A 15,724-nucleotide genomic window follows, 5' to 3' on the forward strand; every position below is an offset into this window, starting at 1 on the left:
ATGCTAATAAAAAACTAAACCCAAAGAATTCCCACTTTATTATTTAGCACTGAAAGTAAAACCTGTATTGTAAAATGGCTGTATTAGAAAAAAGCATGGCATAGAACACCACACAAAAAAAACGATAAACCCAAACTTAATGCATTTATTTCACCTGCTTTTTAGGAGAAGTTTAGCAAAGGTCTGCATTGTTGATTTAATCAACCTATATATAATCCAATGTACGTATTGCTTTAGGATTTAATATATTTCAGCATAAGCACAGCAACTTGATAAATTTGGTACAAAATTAAAATAAAACTGAAAATACACATTTTTATTCTGATTAATTGTAGTAGATCTCACTTCAGTAATAAATATATCAATAAAAAGGTAAAGCATTCTGCAGGCTGGAATAACAACATTCACCACATTGATGTTTTCAGGATCTGCCATCAGATGAAGAGTGGTTTATTTTTCCCCTTAACATCCTCCACCCCTCTGTTTCAACCACTTAACCAAAACCATAAGCACACAACCAACAGAGCCTGTCTGCTGACTTGCTGAGTAGCCAATCAATGTTACAAAGAGCAAAACAAACACATAAAGGCGTCTGTATTACCTCAGGACATGAAGTGATACTAAAATGTAGAACGTTTTATGACAGACAAATCTTCACACATTAAGAAAGACTTCTAGCTCTTTTAGTACTGCTGCGTTACTCCAGTACAGCTAAAATCCATCTAAATTAACATTCCTGGGCTTGGAAAGTTTGTCCAACATACCCTGGCCCATTTTCGCAGCAAACAGAGAAATGAGAGGTTCACAGCCAGTCTTCACAGCCAGATCGTAAGCAGTAAATCCTTTGTCGTTCTTTTTCCTAATACTTGCATTACAGCTACAAAAAATAAATAAATAAACCAGACATTAACATACACAACATTAAAATTAAGACAATTATCTTACGCACAGTATATACTCTATCAGATTCTTGGCCTCAATTTCTACTGCTGGAGTCTCAAAAGCTAGAGTGTATTAAAAACCTTGTTCATATTTACCCTTCAGTAAAACAATTTTAAATACACAATCTTTCCAGCTGGAAGAGTTTACAATGTCTTATTGGCAAGATCCCAACTCATGCTTATGTCTTTTTAAGATGTTTTAATCATTCCAGGGTACAGACAAGCTTGCACTTTGTACTATGTCTCAGTTGGCAGCTCTAAAGACCTTACCCCAGTAATGTTTCAGCACACTGCAATCCTTGGTTTCCAAGTGAAGCCGCCTCATGGAGGGCCGTGTTATTCACTCTAACGGACAAAGCGCATGTTTAAATCACTGATGCATTAACAATTGACCACCCTTTCTCAGGCTTGCTAATTTCACCTGACCTGGCCGTTAACCCAGTAATGCCCAGTGTTGTAAATCTAAATGTATACCAATGACAATTATGATATAAGTAAAAGTAATTGGACAATTGTATGTGTTAAATAAATGTGTTACACTAGTTCAACAGTGGGGATTACAACACTGATCTGTCACTGACTGATGCATATCATTTCTGTTATGAAGTTTTTAACCCTTTTGACAAGTTTGACAAATAGATGACCCTTTTATTCCTTGACCTCTTTAGACACCTGTAATGTCACCTGTCACTTACATTCCTGACTGCTGGTCAGTATCTGCCCCCGTCTGAACAAGAACAGGGATCACCTCATGGTGCTTGTTCAGTACAGCCACTGTTAAAGCCGGCCGGCTGTCATTGGTGAGACAGTTGGGGTCTGCTCCCTGCCAGACAGCACAAAAAAAAAAACAATAGTTTACATTAGAAAAGTAAGTTATGCGTTGTAAAACAATGAAGGAGATTATTCCCATACACCTGGAGTGAAAGTGTACAAAATTGTTAAAAACAGTATCGTTAGACTGCACTTTAGACGATGTTCAGTATTGAATTCAAGCGTGAACCAAGTTGAGTTTCACAATATGTATTACAAACAGTATGTGCCTTCATTCATTGAGATAAATAAATAAGTAACATTTCAAAACAAAACAATGAACATCGGTTTACAAGTTTTAAAAAAAAAAAGCCAGGAGTTAAACACAAAGTTCCCAAATCAATATGTGTGAGTTACAATCTAAAGTCACCTGGTTAATGCGAGACAAGACATCCTTATTTGGTACAAAAACACCCTTTTCAAATGTCCAGTGTCCCTTATGGAATGACGGCTCTCACTAGTTTGTCATCAATGGGCCGATTTACAACAGCAGTGTTTTCTGTTTCTCAAGACATGTATGACTCGAAATAAACATGGACATTTTGCCTTTTTGTGTTTACATGTATAGCCTCTCATTTCCCTTTGGATCACTATGCAAATGAAGGGGGGGGGGGGGGGGGGGGGCAGATTTAAATTAGCCATGCTGACGGCCCACTTAGATTCTCGTGCTGTTAACTGTGAAAGCCCCCAAAATACTGTTTACATGAGCAGAGAACAGTTTCACGAGAAATAATTCACGTGTCATCGTGTTTGATGTAAATAGTTATTAAAGATCTGATTTGCTAATGGATAGTGCCTGTTTTTTCTTTGTTTTAGTGTTGTTGCCCACACTGCTTTTCACACATCATCATCTGTCTGTGTGTGTGTGTGTGTGGGGGGGGGGTATCTTTATTAATAAACAGGGCCAAATCTGAGTGGTGGTTGAACAGGCGTTTGGGCTATTGAAAGGGAGATGGCAGATACTACTGAAGCGTACTGAAGTGAACACGAGTTTGTTCCCCAAATTATTACAGCCTGCTGTCTCCTGCACAATCTGTGCCAGGACCGTAAGGAGGTGCTCAGGCAAGCAGAGGAACAGCTACCTCAGCCTCCAGCAAGAATTGCACAACAGTGATATGAAGAGGGTCCTGCTGTTAGAGATGCACGGCTATCTTTATTTTTGTAACCCAAAGCTGTACTTTTATTTTGTATCACATTTTTGATTCATTAGCTTGTTTTATATCTCTTTATACCAAATATAGCATCCTCATTTGTGCTATATTGTATGACTGTTTCTGCTTAATAAATGGAATACTGAGTAGTATTGTTGATTCTCAAGAAAAAAGTCGCGAAAATTCGACACCACATTTTATTTTGAGAGTGGGGTAAACATTTTTTGTGTTGTGCATTGCATCAAGCTGCCTCATCATATCCTCTTCCCTTATGGATATTAACACCCGAGTCTCTTCATCGCTCCAACGGACGTAAGTGGAGGGTGGACACGAGTTTTGCTCAGACATAAGTAACTAGGAGAAATGACATGGGAGTGTAGTTATACACATTTAAACAGTACATAGTAGTACTTTACAATAAAGACATTTTGACAGCTGTTTGGAAAGCTATTTGCAAGTGTACTCTGAAGTACTGTACAGTAGCTGTAACCACATGAATTCACAAGCCCACGATGCAATTTATCAAACATTTTTTGTAATAGTTTTAAACAGAAACTTGGTAAATACAATCTGTATGATACTTTCCAAACACATTTAGATCCGTGTATGATTTGCATTATGCAAAGTTCTAGGGAGGACGGAGAAAAAAGTGGGGTTATCTGCAACATCAATCTGATAAGGGAAATACTGCAAACAAAAAATTAACTTCCCTGCTGACATCCTTGGACCATGGTAACTTACACATTCCCATGTGACTTTTATAGCGGCTTTAGGAAAGGACTTGAACGAGCTAATTAACATTTTCACATGAAAATGGGACTTTCCTGCTTAAATACATGCTCTGTTTTTTGGGCCAGTTTCACAAGTTTTTCCAGCCAACGTGCACGCGCATTGCCGATTCCCGTGAGAAAAAGCACTCATGTAAACTGTCCCAATGACGGCAATAAAAGACTTACTTCTTCAAGGAGCTGCTGTACTGTGGAGATCCTCCCTTTCCCACCAGGACCCACTTCCTTCAGGAGCTGCCTGTCCTCAGGCTGTGAGAAGAACAGAATTGTAATGGTTGGCTGTTGTTATTCTTGAATTCCCTGATAAAACATGGTCTATTATTGAATTTAATTAGCACATCATAGCATGTAGCTGATGTTTTAATATATTTTTTATTTACTTTTTGTGCTCATTGCAATTTACCTGTAATAAAAATGAAAAACACCTATATAGATAAAAGGTGGTGTTAATTCTATTGATCTAACTAGTGCTCCTGTTTAGAGAACCAGAAGAGGGCTCTTTGTGTACCAAGCTTCTAAAAATCAAACATCTGACTAACCATGTGAGTCTCTTTGATGTGTCAAACTATTCAAACAATGGTGGTATTAAGATAAGCCACTTTTCTTTTTAAGCAGAATACTTAAATTCTTTAAGTGTAAGAAGATTCATAAATGCTACCTTTAACTCAAGCTAATATCCCCAGTAGGGGAGCCATGCTTTTCAATGATGGCTATTCTTTAAGAAGCATTGGCACTTACGGGTAGTTTGTCTTCTCTCTCTAATACCTTCCTTTTCTTCTTTATCTTTTTATTTTTCTTTCCGACGCCTGCCCCCTCAGCACTGTTCTCACTCGCTGTCAAAACAAATGAAGAAATACAACTTGACGAGAAGCCGCGGTAACTTTGAGAGGCCAAGTCTGATTCGCATGTTGCTGTTGATGAAATACACATCAACGCATGCTTTATAATGTAACAGAAACACTGGCAGTATGCACACTTGTACAGTGCTTATACCTATGACACTGTGCTGTCTAGAATATCCAGTTACATCAACAGTCATGAAAAGAAGTCTGTGAGTTGTTCCAGGTTTCACTCTGATCCAAAATTAGACCAGTTTACCTAGTAAGGATCAAACTGACTAAAATCAAAGTGAGGTTCTTTGTAAATGTTAATAACGTCCTAAAAATGCCAGGAGTTACCTAAAGTAAAAAGAATGTGGACTAGGTATTAATTTGGTTTTTCTACTGTACTGTATACTGTAGAGGCCTACTGTACAGATTTATATTTTTACATAATGTAAGGTGTACAGAGAAGAAATTAATGTTATTTCAGTGCAATGATTAATACATTTAAAATACATTGAGCCCTATGAATGTGTGTGTGTGTGATTATTTATTTATTTCATTAAAAAAAAAAAATTTAAAAACAAGACACCTCGTTATTCTGATGACCTGTCTGTCTCCCGACATGTCCGATTTAGTGAGGAGCCTTCTGCCCATGAAGCACACACCTACCTAGACTGGTGTGACTGCTGTAGAGCCCTCTGCCCATGAAGCACACACCTACCTAGACTGGTGTGACTGCTGTAGAGCCCTCTGCCCTTGAAGCACGCGCCTACCTAGACTGGTGTGACTGCTGTAGAGCCCTCTGCCCTTGAAGCACACGCCTACCTAGACTGGTGTGACTGCTGTAGAGCCCTCTGCCCATGAAGCACGCGCCTACCTAGACTGGTGTGACTGCTGTAGAGCCCTCTGCCCATGAAGCACACACCTACCTAGACTGGTGTGACTGCTGTAGAGCCTTCTGCCCATGAAGCACACACCTACCTAGACTGGTGTGACTGCTGTAGAGCCTTCTGCCCATGAAGCACACACCTACCTAGACTGGTGTGACTGCTGTAGAGCCCTCTGCCCATAAAGCACGCGCCTACCTAGACTGGTGTGACTGCTGTAGAGCCCTCTGCCCTTGAAGCACGCGCCTACCTAGACTGGTGTGACTGCTGTAGAGCCCTCTGCCCATGAAGCACGTGCCTACCTAGACTGGTGTGACTGCTGTAGAGCCCTCTGCCCATAAAGCACACACCTACCTAGATTGGTGTAACTGCTGTAGAGCCCTCTGCCCATGAAGCACACACCTACCTAGACTGGTGTGACTGCTGTAGAGCCCTCTGCCCATAAAGCACACACCTACCTAGATTGGTGTAACTGCTGTAGAGCCCTCTGCCCATGAAGCACGCACCTACCTAGACTGGTGTGACTGCTGTAGAGCCCTCTGCCCTTGAAGCAGGTGCCTACCTAGACTGGTGTGACTGCTGTAGAGCCCTCTGCCCTTGAAGCACGTGCCTACCTAGACTGGTGTGACTGCTGTAGAGCCCTCTGCCCTTGAAGCACGTGCCTACCTAGACTGGTGTGACTGCTGTAGAGCCCTCTGCCCATGAAGCACGCGCCTACCTAGACTGGTGTGACTGCTGTAGAGCCCTCTGCCCATAAAGCACACGCCTACCTAGACTGGTGTGACTGCTGTAGAGCCCTCTGCCCATAAAGCACACACCTACCTAGATTGGTGTAACTGCTGTAGAGCCCTCTGCCCATAAAGCACACACCTACCTAGACTGGTGTGACTGCTGTAGAGCCCTCTGCCCATAAAGCACACACCTACCTAGATTGGTGTAACTGCTGTAGAGCCCTCTGCCCATGAAGCACGCACCTACCTAGACAGGTGTGACTGCTGTAGAGCCCTCTGCCCTTGAAGCAGGTGCCTACCTAGACTGGTGTGACTGCTGTAGAGCCCTCTGCCCTTGAAGCACGTGCCTACCTAGACTGGTGTGACTGCTGTAGAGCCCTCTGCCCATGAAACATGCACCTACCTAGACTGGTGTGACTGCTGTAGAGGTTGCTTCTCCCCTCTGTCACGCTGCTCAGATAGTTATTCTCCAACAGCTTGTGCGGCTTTCCTGTCAGGCCGTTCTGTCAATGAAATATTTAAGGACCACTCATCAGGAATCATCATACATACAGCTTGTTATTGTAACTTTTACATTTATTAAGTCTAGGTTGTTGTTACTATGAACCATGTAGAATTGTTTCTTCAATATCAAACCTAATTTGCATAATCAAAACAGACATTTTTTAAAATAACTGATGAGTGAAAAGCTTTGTGAAAATGGATAATAATATTACTCACAATAATACCTACATGCATAATTTCATTTTTAACTGACCTTGTCTTCAGCCAAAACAAAATTAATCCTCAGGCTAACTTCATAATTATCTTCATGAACTACTGCTGAAATCATCTGCAAAATAAAAAAAAAATGATGATATCAGCATGCATGTGTCCTATAACTGAAAAATGATGATATCAGCATGCATGTGTCCTATAACTGAAAAATGATGATATCAGCATGCATGTGTCCTATAACTGAAAAATGATGATATCAGCATGCATGTGTCCTATAACTGAAAAATGATGATATCAGCATGCATGTGTCCTATAACTGAAAAATGATGATATCAGCATGCATGTGTCCTATAACTGAAAAATGTTAAACGTCTATAAGCTGCTAGTGCTTCTAAACACCACATCCTCCTCTGCCCTTTTGGTCAGTATAGTGAACATTTTTCTTTTAAAATTGCACTGGAGTGAGAGAGTGTATATCTCCGAGTGGAGAATAATTCGGAATGAGTTTGAATGACATGCTTAGTGCACTATGTATAGAAAGTAAAAATGTTAAGTGGAAATGAGTGTACAAAAGATACATTCAAAGACATGCTTTCCACGGCTGTATTATATCAAGCTTTGGCAAGAGAATATATATATATTCTGACCTATATTTAACCTATGGTATATATAAGGTGATGGCTGGGAGATAAGCATAGTGTTTGACAGAAATTGGCTTATGACCAGTTGCTTAAGATCAGATAAAAAGGAAATAGTTTAAGGGCCCATCTTATTTTAAACCCTATGTTTTCAGTAGAAATATAAGTGTAGTTATGGGACACCCCGAGACGATTCAATCCCCTCCAGATCTCCTATCCACCCCCTGAAGGAGTCATGTACAAGTCACCTCGGCCTTTACCTTACAATCTGCTGTTTGATGCTTGTGACCGCCTTACATGACTCAATGTAACAGAACTGTAATACATGCATGTGTGTGCTTTGGAATCAAATACATGTGATCTTGTTAAGTTTCAATTATGAGTCATTCAAGTCTTATTTATAATGACAATAACACTGTTGTAATGATATGAAATGGAACCACAAGCCTACAGTCTCCAGTGAAATGTACAGCGTGTTGGAATATCCTGTATCCTTCACTTACCTTTCCCATGCGGGGCTCTGCGATCAGAGCTCTGAACTCTGTGTTATTCTGAGTGTAGCTTCGAAGATGAGCACAGATGTGATCCAGTTGCTTTCTCCAGTAACCTAGAACGCACATGGGCAGTTTATTAAATACTTTACCTCTAGATCACTAACAATTGAATGAAGCGCTCTCATAAGCACGTGTTTAGGAACTTGATGTCATTAATAATCCTAAAACAGATCAAACACATGTAAACAGAAGTCCAAATACCTTTCTCTCATGTGCCGAGTACTTTGCAACAACCAGATTGCTGTTTCCCTTCCCTGTTAAAGAGATTTATTACCTCTGCCGGGGCTGACAGCGGTGGCGAGAGGCTTGCGATCTCTCATCTGCTCCTGCTTCTCCTTCTTCTCAATGGTGTCCTGCGCCGCCTTCTCCAGGATTCTGCCGGAGGGGTAAAATAGGCCGACAGTCTGGGTTTGCTGGTCTACTTTCCCAGCCTGCTCTGCATTTGGCCTGGGCAGTGGGATGCTCAGGGGCTGCCAAGTGGCAGCAGCAGCGGCCTGCAGGTCTGAGGTCTGTGGACAGAGGAGGAATAGGAGAGTGGAGCTTAATGACGCTGTTCTCAACTGCAGCAAAAGAGCACACAAGTCTCCAGAGATTGTAGCTTTAAAATAGCAAGTGCATTTCCAAACATTTTCTAACATTTATAAATTTCAAAAGTAGAAATCTGCTTTTCTTTTGCATTCCAACTTAGAATTCTGTGTTTTGCTCTGCAAAGTTATGCTTTCTATGTCAATATATAAAGATGAGATTTACTAAACATAATGTATAAGCCTTGAAACACACCAAAAGAATACAATTTAAAAACTCAAATAAAAACATAAGGAGGTGATTTTTGACCACTGATACTAATACGATAATCAAAGAAACATTTATGAATGAAATCACCCCTGCCTATATATTCAAATGCGTCGGTTGTGACACTTACATTTGCCTGGCCCATGGGGGAGTCCAGCCTGGGCGGGGCCTCCAGGTACACCCCACAGGAGCCGCAAAAGTGGGCGTAGGGGTGGCTGCTTGCCCCGCACTTGGAGCAGGTCAGGTAGCTCACAGGTGGACTGGGCTACAGTGCAAGACAGGAGACCTTTGTGAGTAAACTAGTAGGGTTGTAATATGCAGGCAGAAAGGAACGATGGCTTATGATCATTAAAATACATTGTATCATAAAGATCCACACAGTTTATGAAAAAATAAATATATATACAGTATATATATATGTATATATATACACACACACACACACATACACACACTCTCTGTATATCCCCTTCTGTGAAAATCCATGAGTGACATAACTACATTTGATGGGGATGTAGTAGCATATAAGTAATAACAGTAGTGTTTTAAATATGAAGTAGAGGTGTCAGTTGTTAACAGTATGTAAGCAATGCTATTTGTAATTATTTGTTCTATAAGTATAGAGAGAGACAGAGCAAGAGTCTGCTGCACAAGTACACAGCTTTGTTTTCTTTGTCTGTATACCTTGGCTCCACACCAGTCACAGAAGCGAGCGTTGGAGGTGTTGATGCGGCTACACTTGGAACAGGACAGCATCTTCCCTGTTGAGCTGAGCAGTGGAGGTGCAGACTCTCCGCAGAACACAGACTGGGGAGAGCAAAGAGCGGGACTGTGGCAAAGCATCTCTTATAGCACAGTGCAAAATCAATGTATTGTTATTGTTAACACATCTTTTCAGTGTAGAATAAGACTCTGAGACAGAAAAAATCCTGGAACACAAGGGAAAGACCACTCTGTTTCTGCTACCCAGTGAGATTATATATTATATATATACATACATATACACACACATATAAAATACACTGAGGTGAACAGTTCATTGAATTTGTAAGTAATACAGCTCACATTTCCTTAGTATACCTCTGGCCCTACTTTCAAATCTGACACAGAGCAAAGTGACCAATATTTCCTTTACAAATATCACGTATACCCTTCCACAAAGATGAGTGAAAGTGTTCATGAACACTAAAGTGAATGTAAATTCTTAACAGTTACTATCATATTCATTCTGTCACTTTGCTTAGCTGTGGTGGGAAAAATAACAAACATTCTAAACCACAGAGCAATGGAGGCCCCGAATCATGTGGAACAGGTAACTAGAACTACCACATCCATCCACAGAGGGCGCTGTCGACGTAGCACAGGATTGTTTTTGCATTTACTGCTCTGTATCCATTCCATTCCACAGCAGACTGACTGGGTTTCGATCTGAGTGAACTTACGCTCTGTGATTCAGACAGTCTGCTCTCACAGGTGACACAGTGTGTGAGGTTTAGAGGGTTTCCGGTTCCACACGATCTGCAGATGATCTTGTCCTAAACCAAACCCAAACATCCTTATTGACATATTGAGAGCTTTGGGGTGAACAGGTAATTTGTAGATGTTTATTGTATTGTACAGAAGTTCCCCGATTACCTTCAGTCGGATGCTGGCTTGCGGCTGCAGCTGGGGTGCTATAGGGGCCTCGCAGACTATGCATGTTGAGGTGTTCATTGGAACCATAGTTTTGCACTCAACGCATAATCCCACCTGCAAAGAAAAATACTTCTTGAAATGTACCGTACAAAACCAAAGTTTTAAAACAAATTTAATATAGTTTTACAATAAGTTTTTTTTTTTACTTTGCCATGTGGCGTTCACCAATAATTAATTGGTATGCTTTTCCGGATTGCCACAATGCATCTTTTGTTGACTTTTGCTAAAACATCAAAGCTTTGTGTAAAGCTAATCTGAATAGGGCAAACAGTTAATAAACGTTTAGTGTGCTTTTGATTTCAAACAGTAAAGTACATCAGTATGGAATGTCCTGGATTTCTTTTTTAATGAGACACTGAACAATGGCAATGGGTGATAATGAAACAGTAATATTAAAATCATGGCTACCTGCCCTCCTTCGGTGGGAGGGAGCTGCTTCCCGGGAATCGGCGGCACTGGGGAACCGCATTCAAGACAGAAGCGGGCAAAGGGGTCTGAGGGACGGGGAGCCAAGCAGTGTGCACACCTACAATCACAGAGGAGTCTATCAATCCACACAGCAGGGATCACAGTAGGACAATCAGCGGCAGGAATGTAACTTGTTGTCTCAATATGAGGGGAAAGGGAGTTCAATTGTGATGTGGCGATTGTCCCTACACTGCATTACACCACCTAAGCAGGATTAAAGCGCTTCATTTGAAACGCACAGTTCAGCTGTATGAATACTAGTTTCAGCTGACAATTACCAAATCACATGCTTGAACATGTCTTTTACCCTTCCTTAAAGTAACTGTATGAATCTTGCAAACATGCACTGCCCTTCCGTAGAAACTGGGTGTAAGCAGAAAACTAAATATGAGAAGAAGCGCAGTAAAGGCAAAGTCACTGCATGCCGCACAAGACGCCCACCTGAGGAAGTCCGTTTCTCTTTGGATTCGCAGGATCTGAGTGCTGGTTAAACTTTTACGAGCGCTGTCTACGGATGCAGCAGTCTGGAAAATATAAAGCACATGTTGGAAGCACATTGTGAATACAATGGATTTTCTCATAATTAAATTACATGTATGTCTAAAATCACATTGCATTTAGAAGTTTTCAAATTGCTGTGAAACTCCCAAGTTTATTTAGGCACTAACTACAGAGTGTGCGAGGAGATAGCAGCCTTCTGAGTGGATAGAACCAGACAGCGTGTTGAATCAGAGCAGCATACAGTAACGCTCCACTGTCACCATGCACAGCAGTGCCGGGACCGCTACCTGTAACCTGTGAGTCTGTGGGGCGGGGTTCGGATGTTGCCCATGAGACGGGGTGCCGAGGCGGGAGTTGAGAAAGCGAGGGCCCTTGGGGGACTTGTGGGTGCTGCTGCCCTCGATCGTCATGGCTGGAAAATCCAAAAGAGCAGGGAATCAAAAAACAATAAAATGAGTAAAGTCAATGAGACAGCACATCCTGTGACACTTTCACGACCTACTACTACCGCCTAGAGAAGCTAAGAGACTTTGATTTGCATTAGAGAACATCGTTTTTTGCTCCTTTCCAAAAATAGGAATAAATGACAAAATATGGCTGTAAATTTAATTTTAAACACAATTGACAATGCCAGTGTGAATATTCTGTTAAAGGAAGTGTGTGAATTACCGTACCTTGATATTTCCGAGTTGTCTCATCCCAGGCTGTTTCCACTTTCCGGTTCATCCCCATCTTCAGCCCACCTCCAGTGGCGGCTATGCCTTCCTGGGACTCCTACAGCCTCACCGACATAACAAAGTGAATCACACGACCTAATGTGGGAAGCCCTAGCCTCTGCCTGTGCAATCCCTACTAAACTGGTAAGCATGCTGCCATATCTCACCCTTCATGAACACATAAAGCCAAGAACACCATGAAAATGTATGAACACAACAGAAAAACCATGCTATGTTACTTGCCTGTATGGATAGCTCTTTGGCATATTCTTTGAGGAAATTGTGTTCATCGTCTTCAGTGGAGGGCAATGGGTTAGACTGAATATAATCCACGACAAAGTACTTGGTGACAACTGCACTCTCCTTGCCATTACTGAAACACAGGGCCAGGTGAGAAGAAGAAGAAAAAAAAAAAAAAAAAGCGCACCACCAACGGAAGCATTATGACATTATTGTTTCTTGTTTTTCCCTACAGATTATTTGATGTATATATTAAATACGTACAGTTCACCCTGTATTTTATAATATTCAAATGTCTTAGTCTGGCTAGTCTATATGCTGAAATAGGCCCAGACACATAAAAGGGTCACCAAAAGCATTAGGCAGTTGACTGAACCCTCGCTAATTCGCACAATCTTTAAAAGGTGTTTGCCACGTAAAAATTCTGTTAGTATTAAAGGGGAAGTATTTTAAGCCACAATACTTTTATTTCAGGAGCAGCTTTTACAGGAATAAGTGTAGTGTTTTAGAATCTTTACAGGATTAACTGGCAGTATGTATGAAGGGAACTCAAATAGATATAATTCCAAAAACTTGCAAAAAGATACTTATTTTTTGAATCACATAAATCAACAGCAGTAAAAGTAAAATTATTATGGTTAATAATTATGATAATGATAGTGAAAAGTACTGTATCAGACCCACAGGGCTAATGAACATACAGGGCCAATGAACATACAGGGCCAATGAACATACATGGCCAATGAACATACTGTATGACTTACCTGGTGACTGCCAAGGCTTTCACTGTGACTTTGCCTTCAGGCAGTCTTACAGGCCCCCGGTATTTTAATGTACTGTTCTCCCCATAACCCGGTTTCTTCAGCACCTCAGGTTTAGTGCCATCCAAGGTGTAGTATATATTGACATCGGGAGTATCTGTGTGATACGTGGAAAAATGCAATGATCCTATCAGGTCAAATAACCGCAGGGGAACCACCATAACGCTATTCCATTAAACATACAGAAAACTGTATAAGCAAATCAAACTCTCATAGTATGTATTAGAGATTATTTGTTCAATTATACTTTATTTATTACGAAGTACAATAGAAAATGAGTTAGAAGGCCAGCCCAAAAAATACAATATTAATCATCAAATAATCATTACTTGATAATGATATTCATCAAGTATAATACATATCTCTCACCAAAGTAGGTCACGATGAAACAGTATGCGTAACAATCCTGCTTATAAATTAAAGGAAAGCATTCCTGGGTGTGCGATCGTTCTTCAAAATTGAATAATTTTTTGTAGCATAATGTCTGTTTAAAGTTTAACCAAATTCGGGTGTGCAGCTGAGGTGTCGAGCTTATGCTAAGGAATGTGCAAAGCAAGTTTCACCAGGTTCCCCTGTGCAGTTCAGAAGATGTAGGTAACAATGCACAGTGTACACACAGTTCAAACTCTTACCTGACTTTATCTCTATGGGTGTGATGGTGTCTATCTGGTGCTTTGCCTGCCCAGGCAGGGGGACTCTTATTGGAATGATCTGAGGCGCAACAACCGAACCAGCAGTCATCTTTCACTGCTGGAGTGCTACAGTATATCACTGCAGGCTGAAAGAAGAAGCATTGAACACCAAGCAGCGATTAACAATTGTCATAGAAATCTGCAATATCACAAAAAGAGTTTATCCAGACTGTAGGATTCTGCCGGCATACAGTTCCCATGCCTCAGGTCTGCCCTTTAGAGACCAACCTCTCAGTGTATTAGGAAGCAATTCAGTCTACAGTCTTCTTTTTCTTCTTCTGTTGAGATCTGTTTGGTAAAGCAAAACCTCATTCCTTCCATCCATTGGTTAATTTTATTATTGTTCTTACTGTGCAATTACTTTGTCCCAATCAGATCCAATTATATTAACCAAATTATATTTAATCAAATTAACTGAATTATTGCACTGTCTGCCCTATTATTGCACTAATATTTCATAGTGAGTTAAATCCTGAATCCCTCCTTTTCTTAATGTGTCAAATAGTTCTTGTCTCTGTATGTTTTATATATTGCAATAAATAACATGTTCTACATCAGCCATGTGTATGTCTCCCCACCCTGACCAGGCAGCGATTCAGTCCCTATTCTGATTCGTGTGATTGATGTTTCCTCTCTTCTGCTGTATGTATTGAGTTTTATATTTTATTTATATTTGCTTGCATTCTATAAATATGTATTCCTTTGCTTTTATGCCCAAACAAGCTCTGGTTTCTCTTTCTTTGACAGGCAAAAGTTTAGAGGATCAAATTTAGTTATTGACCCAGGACCTCCAGTGGTGAGATGCTGCCTCTAGTGCATTAACTATTGCAACTCATTTTTCTAACTGGTTGAGTTGTATCACGTACACATGTTAAATGATTGTACACTGAATATTTTTACTGGTCTTAGTGCAGCCGTTCCAAATGCAGCCAGATAAGCTGCAGGTTCTATCACATTCTAGAATGTGCACCGGTATAAAGCAGAACTTATTTTCCAAAGTAGAATTGAAAAATATGGGTGTGCTTGAATATTTTGCATTTGACAAAGAGATAGACCGACACCACACAATATTATAGTCTGTGTAAGAATCAGAGTCACAACACCGTTCAAAAAGACTTCTGTCGACTCAAGAGATACGTCGAAAACGAAAACACTCAACTAAAAAGCACATACACAATTATTTTTCAAAACCAAATGTTGATTTTACACTTGAGAGAACAGTTCAAATCAAAATGGTGTTTATAAACTGTGAAAATGAAAATGTTTTACGAACCTTTCTGCCGTCTTCAAATCGAAATCGAGCATTATAACTGAATAAACCAGGGAAAACAGCTTGGCTCGACTGCTGTAACCAGCGACGCTTCTGTAATCCCGACAACAACGCTATACCGTCGGTCGATACTCTCCCATAGCAACCAGGCCATACCTGGCAATCATTGACGAGAACAGAAAAGACAGTAAGTAAGTCACGGAGAGTTATCTGATGTATGTTTGTGAAATACTGCGATAGTAAGTAATACTTGAGAAGTGAACATGTTTCTAAACCATTACCATTATTTTAACAGAATTTAGTTTGTGTTCTTTGGGGGTTATTTATAGTAGAAGGCTTAATTAAAATCAAAAATAGCGTTTCTGCTAGAATTATTTGTTTGTATGTAAATGCCCACTTAAAATAATTCCAACGGTTATATGAGTGATTTTAATTCGTATTTTGTGTGTGTGTTAATTACCTGTTCTACGCAGGCAAGGCGTGGGCTA

General features: G+C 40.5%; 1 protein-coding gene across 3 annotated transcripts; it reads right to left on the reverse strand.

Moving 5' to 3' along the window:
• Positions 1-131: 131 nt before the first annotated feature.
• Positions 132-15,374, reverse strand: dzank1 (double zinc ribbon and ankyrin repeat domains 1). Of its 3 annotated transcripts, XM_034018121.3 has the most exons (21): positions 15,240-15,374; positions 13,907-14,052; positions 13,218-13,371; positions 12,457-12,586; positions 12,172-12,271; positions 11,785-11,909; positions 11,438-11,520; positions 10,937-11,054; positions 10,469-10,582; positions 10,276-10,368; positions 9,518-9,640; positions 8,964-9,098; positions 8,316-8,550; positions 7,991-8,094; positions 6,890-6,964; positions 6,536-6,635; positions 4,429-4,523; positions 3,859-3,939; positions 1,637-1,764; positions 1,212-1,286; positions 132-877 (listed from the first exon to the last, which is right to left on the reverse strand). In XM_034018121.3, the coding sequence occupies exons 2-21, from the start codon at positions 14,013-14,015 to the stop codon at positions 712-714; spliced, it is 2,343 nt and encodes a 780-aa protein (XP_033874012.3). In that variant the 5' UTR covers positions 14,016-14,052; positions 15,240-15,374; the 3' UTR covers positions 132-711. The 3 variants fall into 3 exon arrangements, with proteins under 3 accessions (XP_033874012.3, XP_033874013.3, XP_033874014.3); XM_034018122.3 differs by lacking the exon at positions 6,890-6,964; XM_034018123.3 differs by lacking the exon at positions 1,212-1,286.
• Positions 15,375-15,724: the final 350 nt, after the last annotated feature.

The sequence above is a fragment of the Acipenser ruthenus genome, chromosome 6 (assembly GCF_902713425.1).
Source record: "Acipenser ruthenus chromosome 6, fAciRut3.2 maternal haplotype, whole genome shotgun sequence".
NCBI classification, from domain to species: domain Eukaryota; kingdom Metazoa; phylum Chordata; class Actinopteri; order Acipenseriformes; family Acipenseridae; genus Acipenser; species Acipenser ruthenus.

Coding starts and splice junctions, on each gene's coding strand:
- dzank1 (XM_034018121.3), bottom strand. CDS start 14,015: ATGACTGCTGGTTCGGTTGTTGCGCCTCAGATCATTCCAATAAGAGTC. Junction 11,521..11,784: donor CACAGACTCACAGGTTACAG/GTAGCGGTCCCG, acceptor TATATTTTCCAG/ACTGCTGCATCCGTAGACAG. Junction 8,095..8,315: donor CGCTGTCAGCCCCGGCAGAG/GTAATAAATCTC, acceptor TGTGCGTTCTAG/GTTACTGGAGAAAGCAACTG.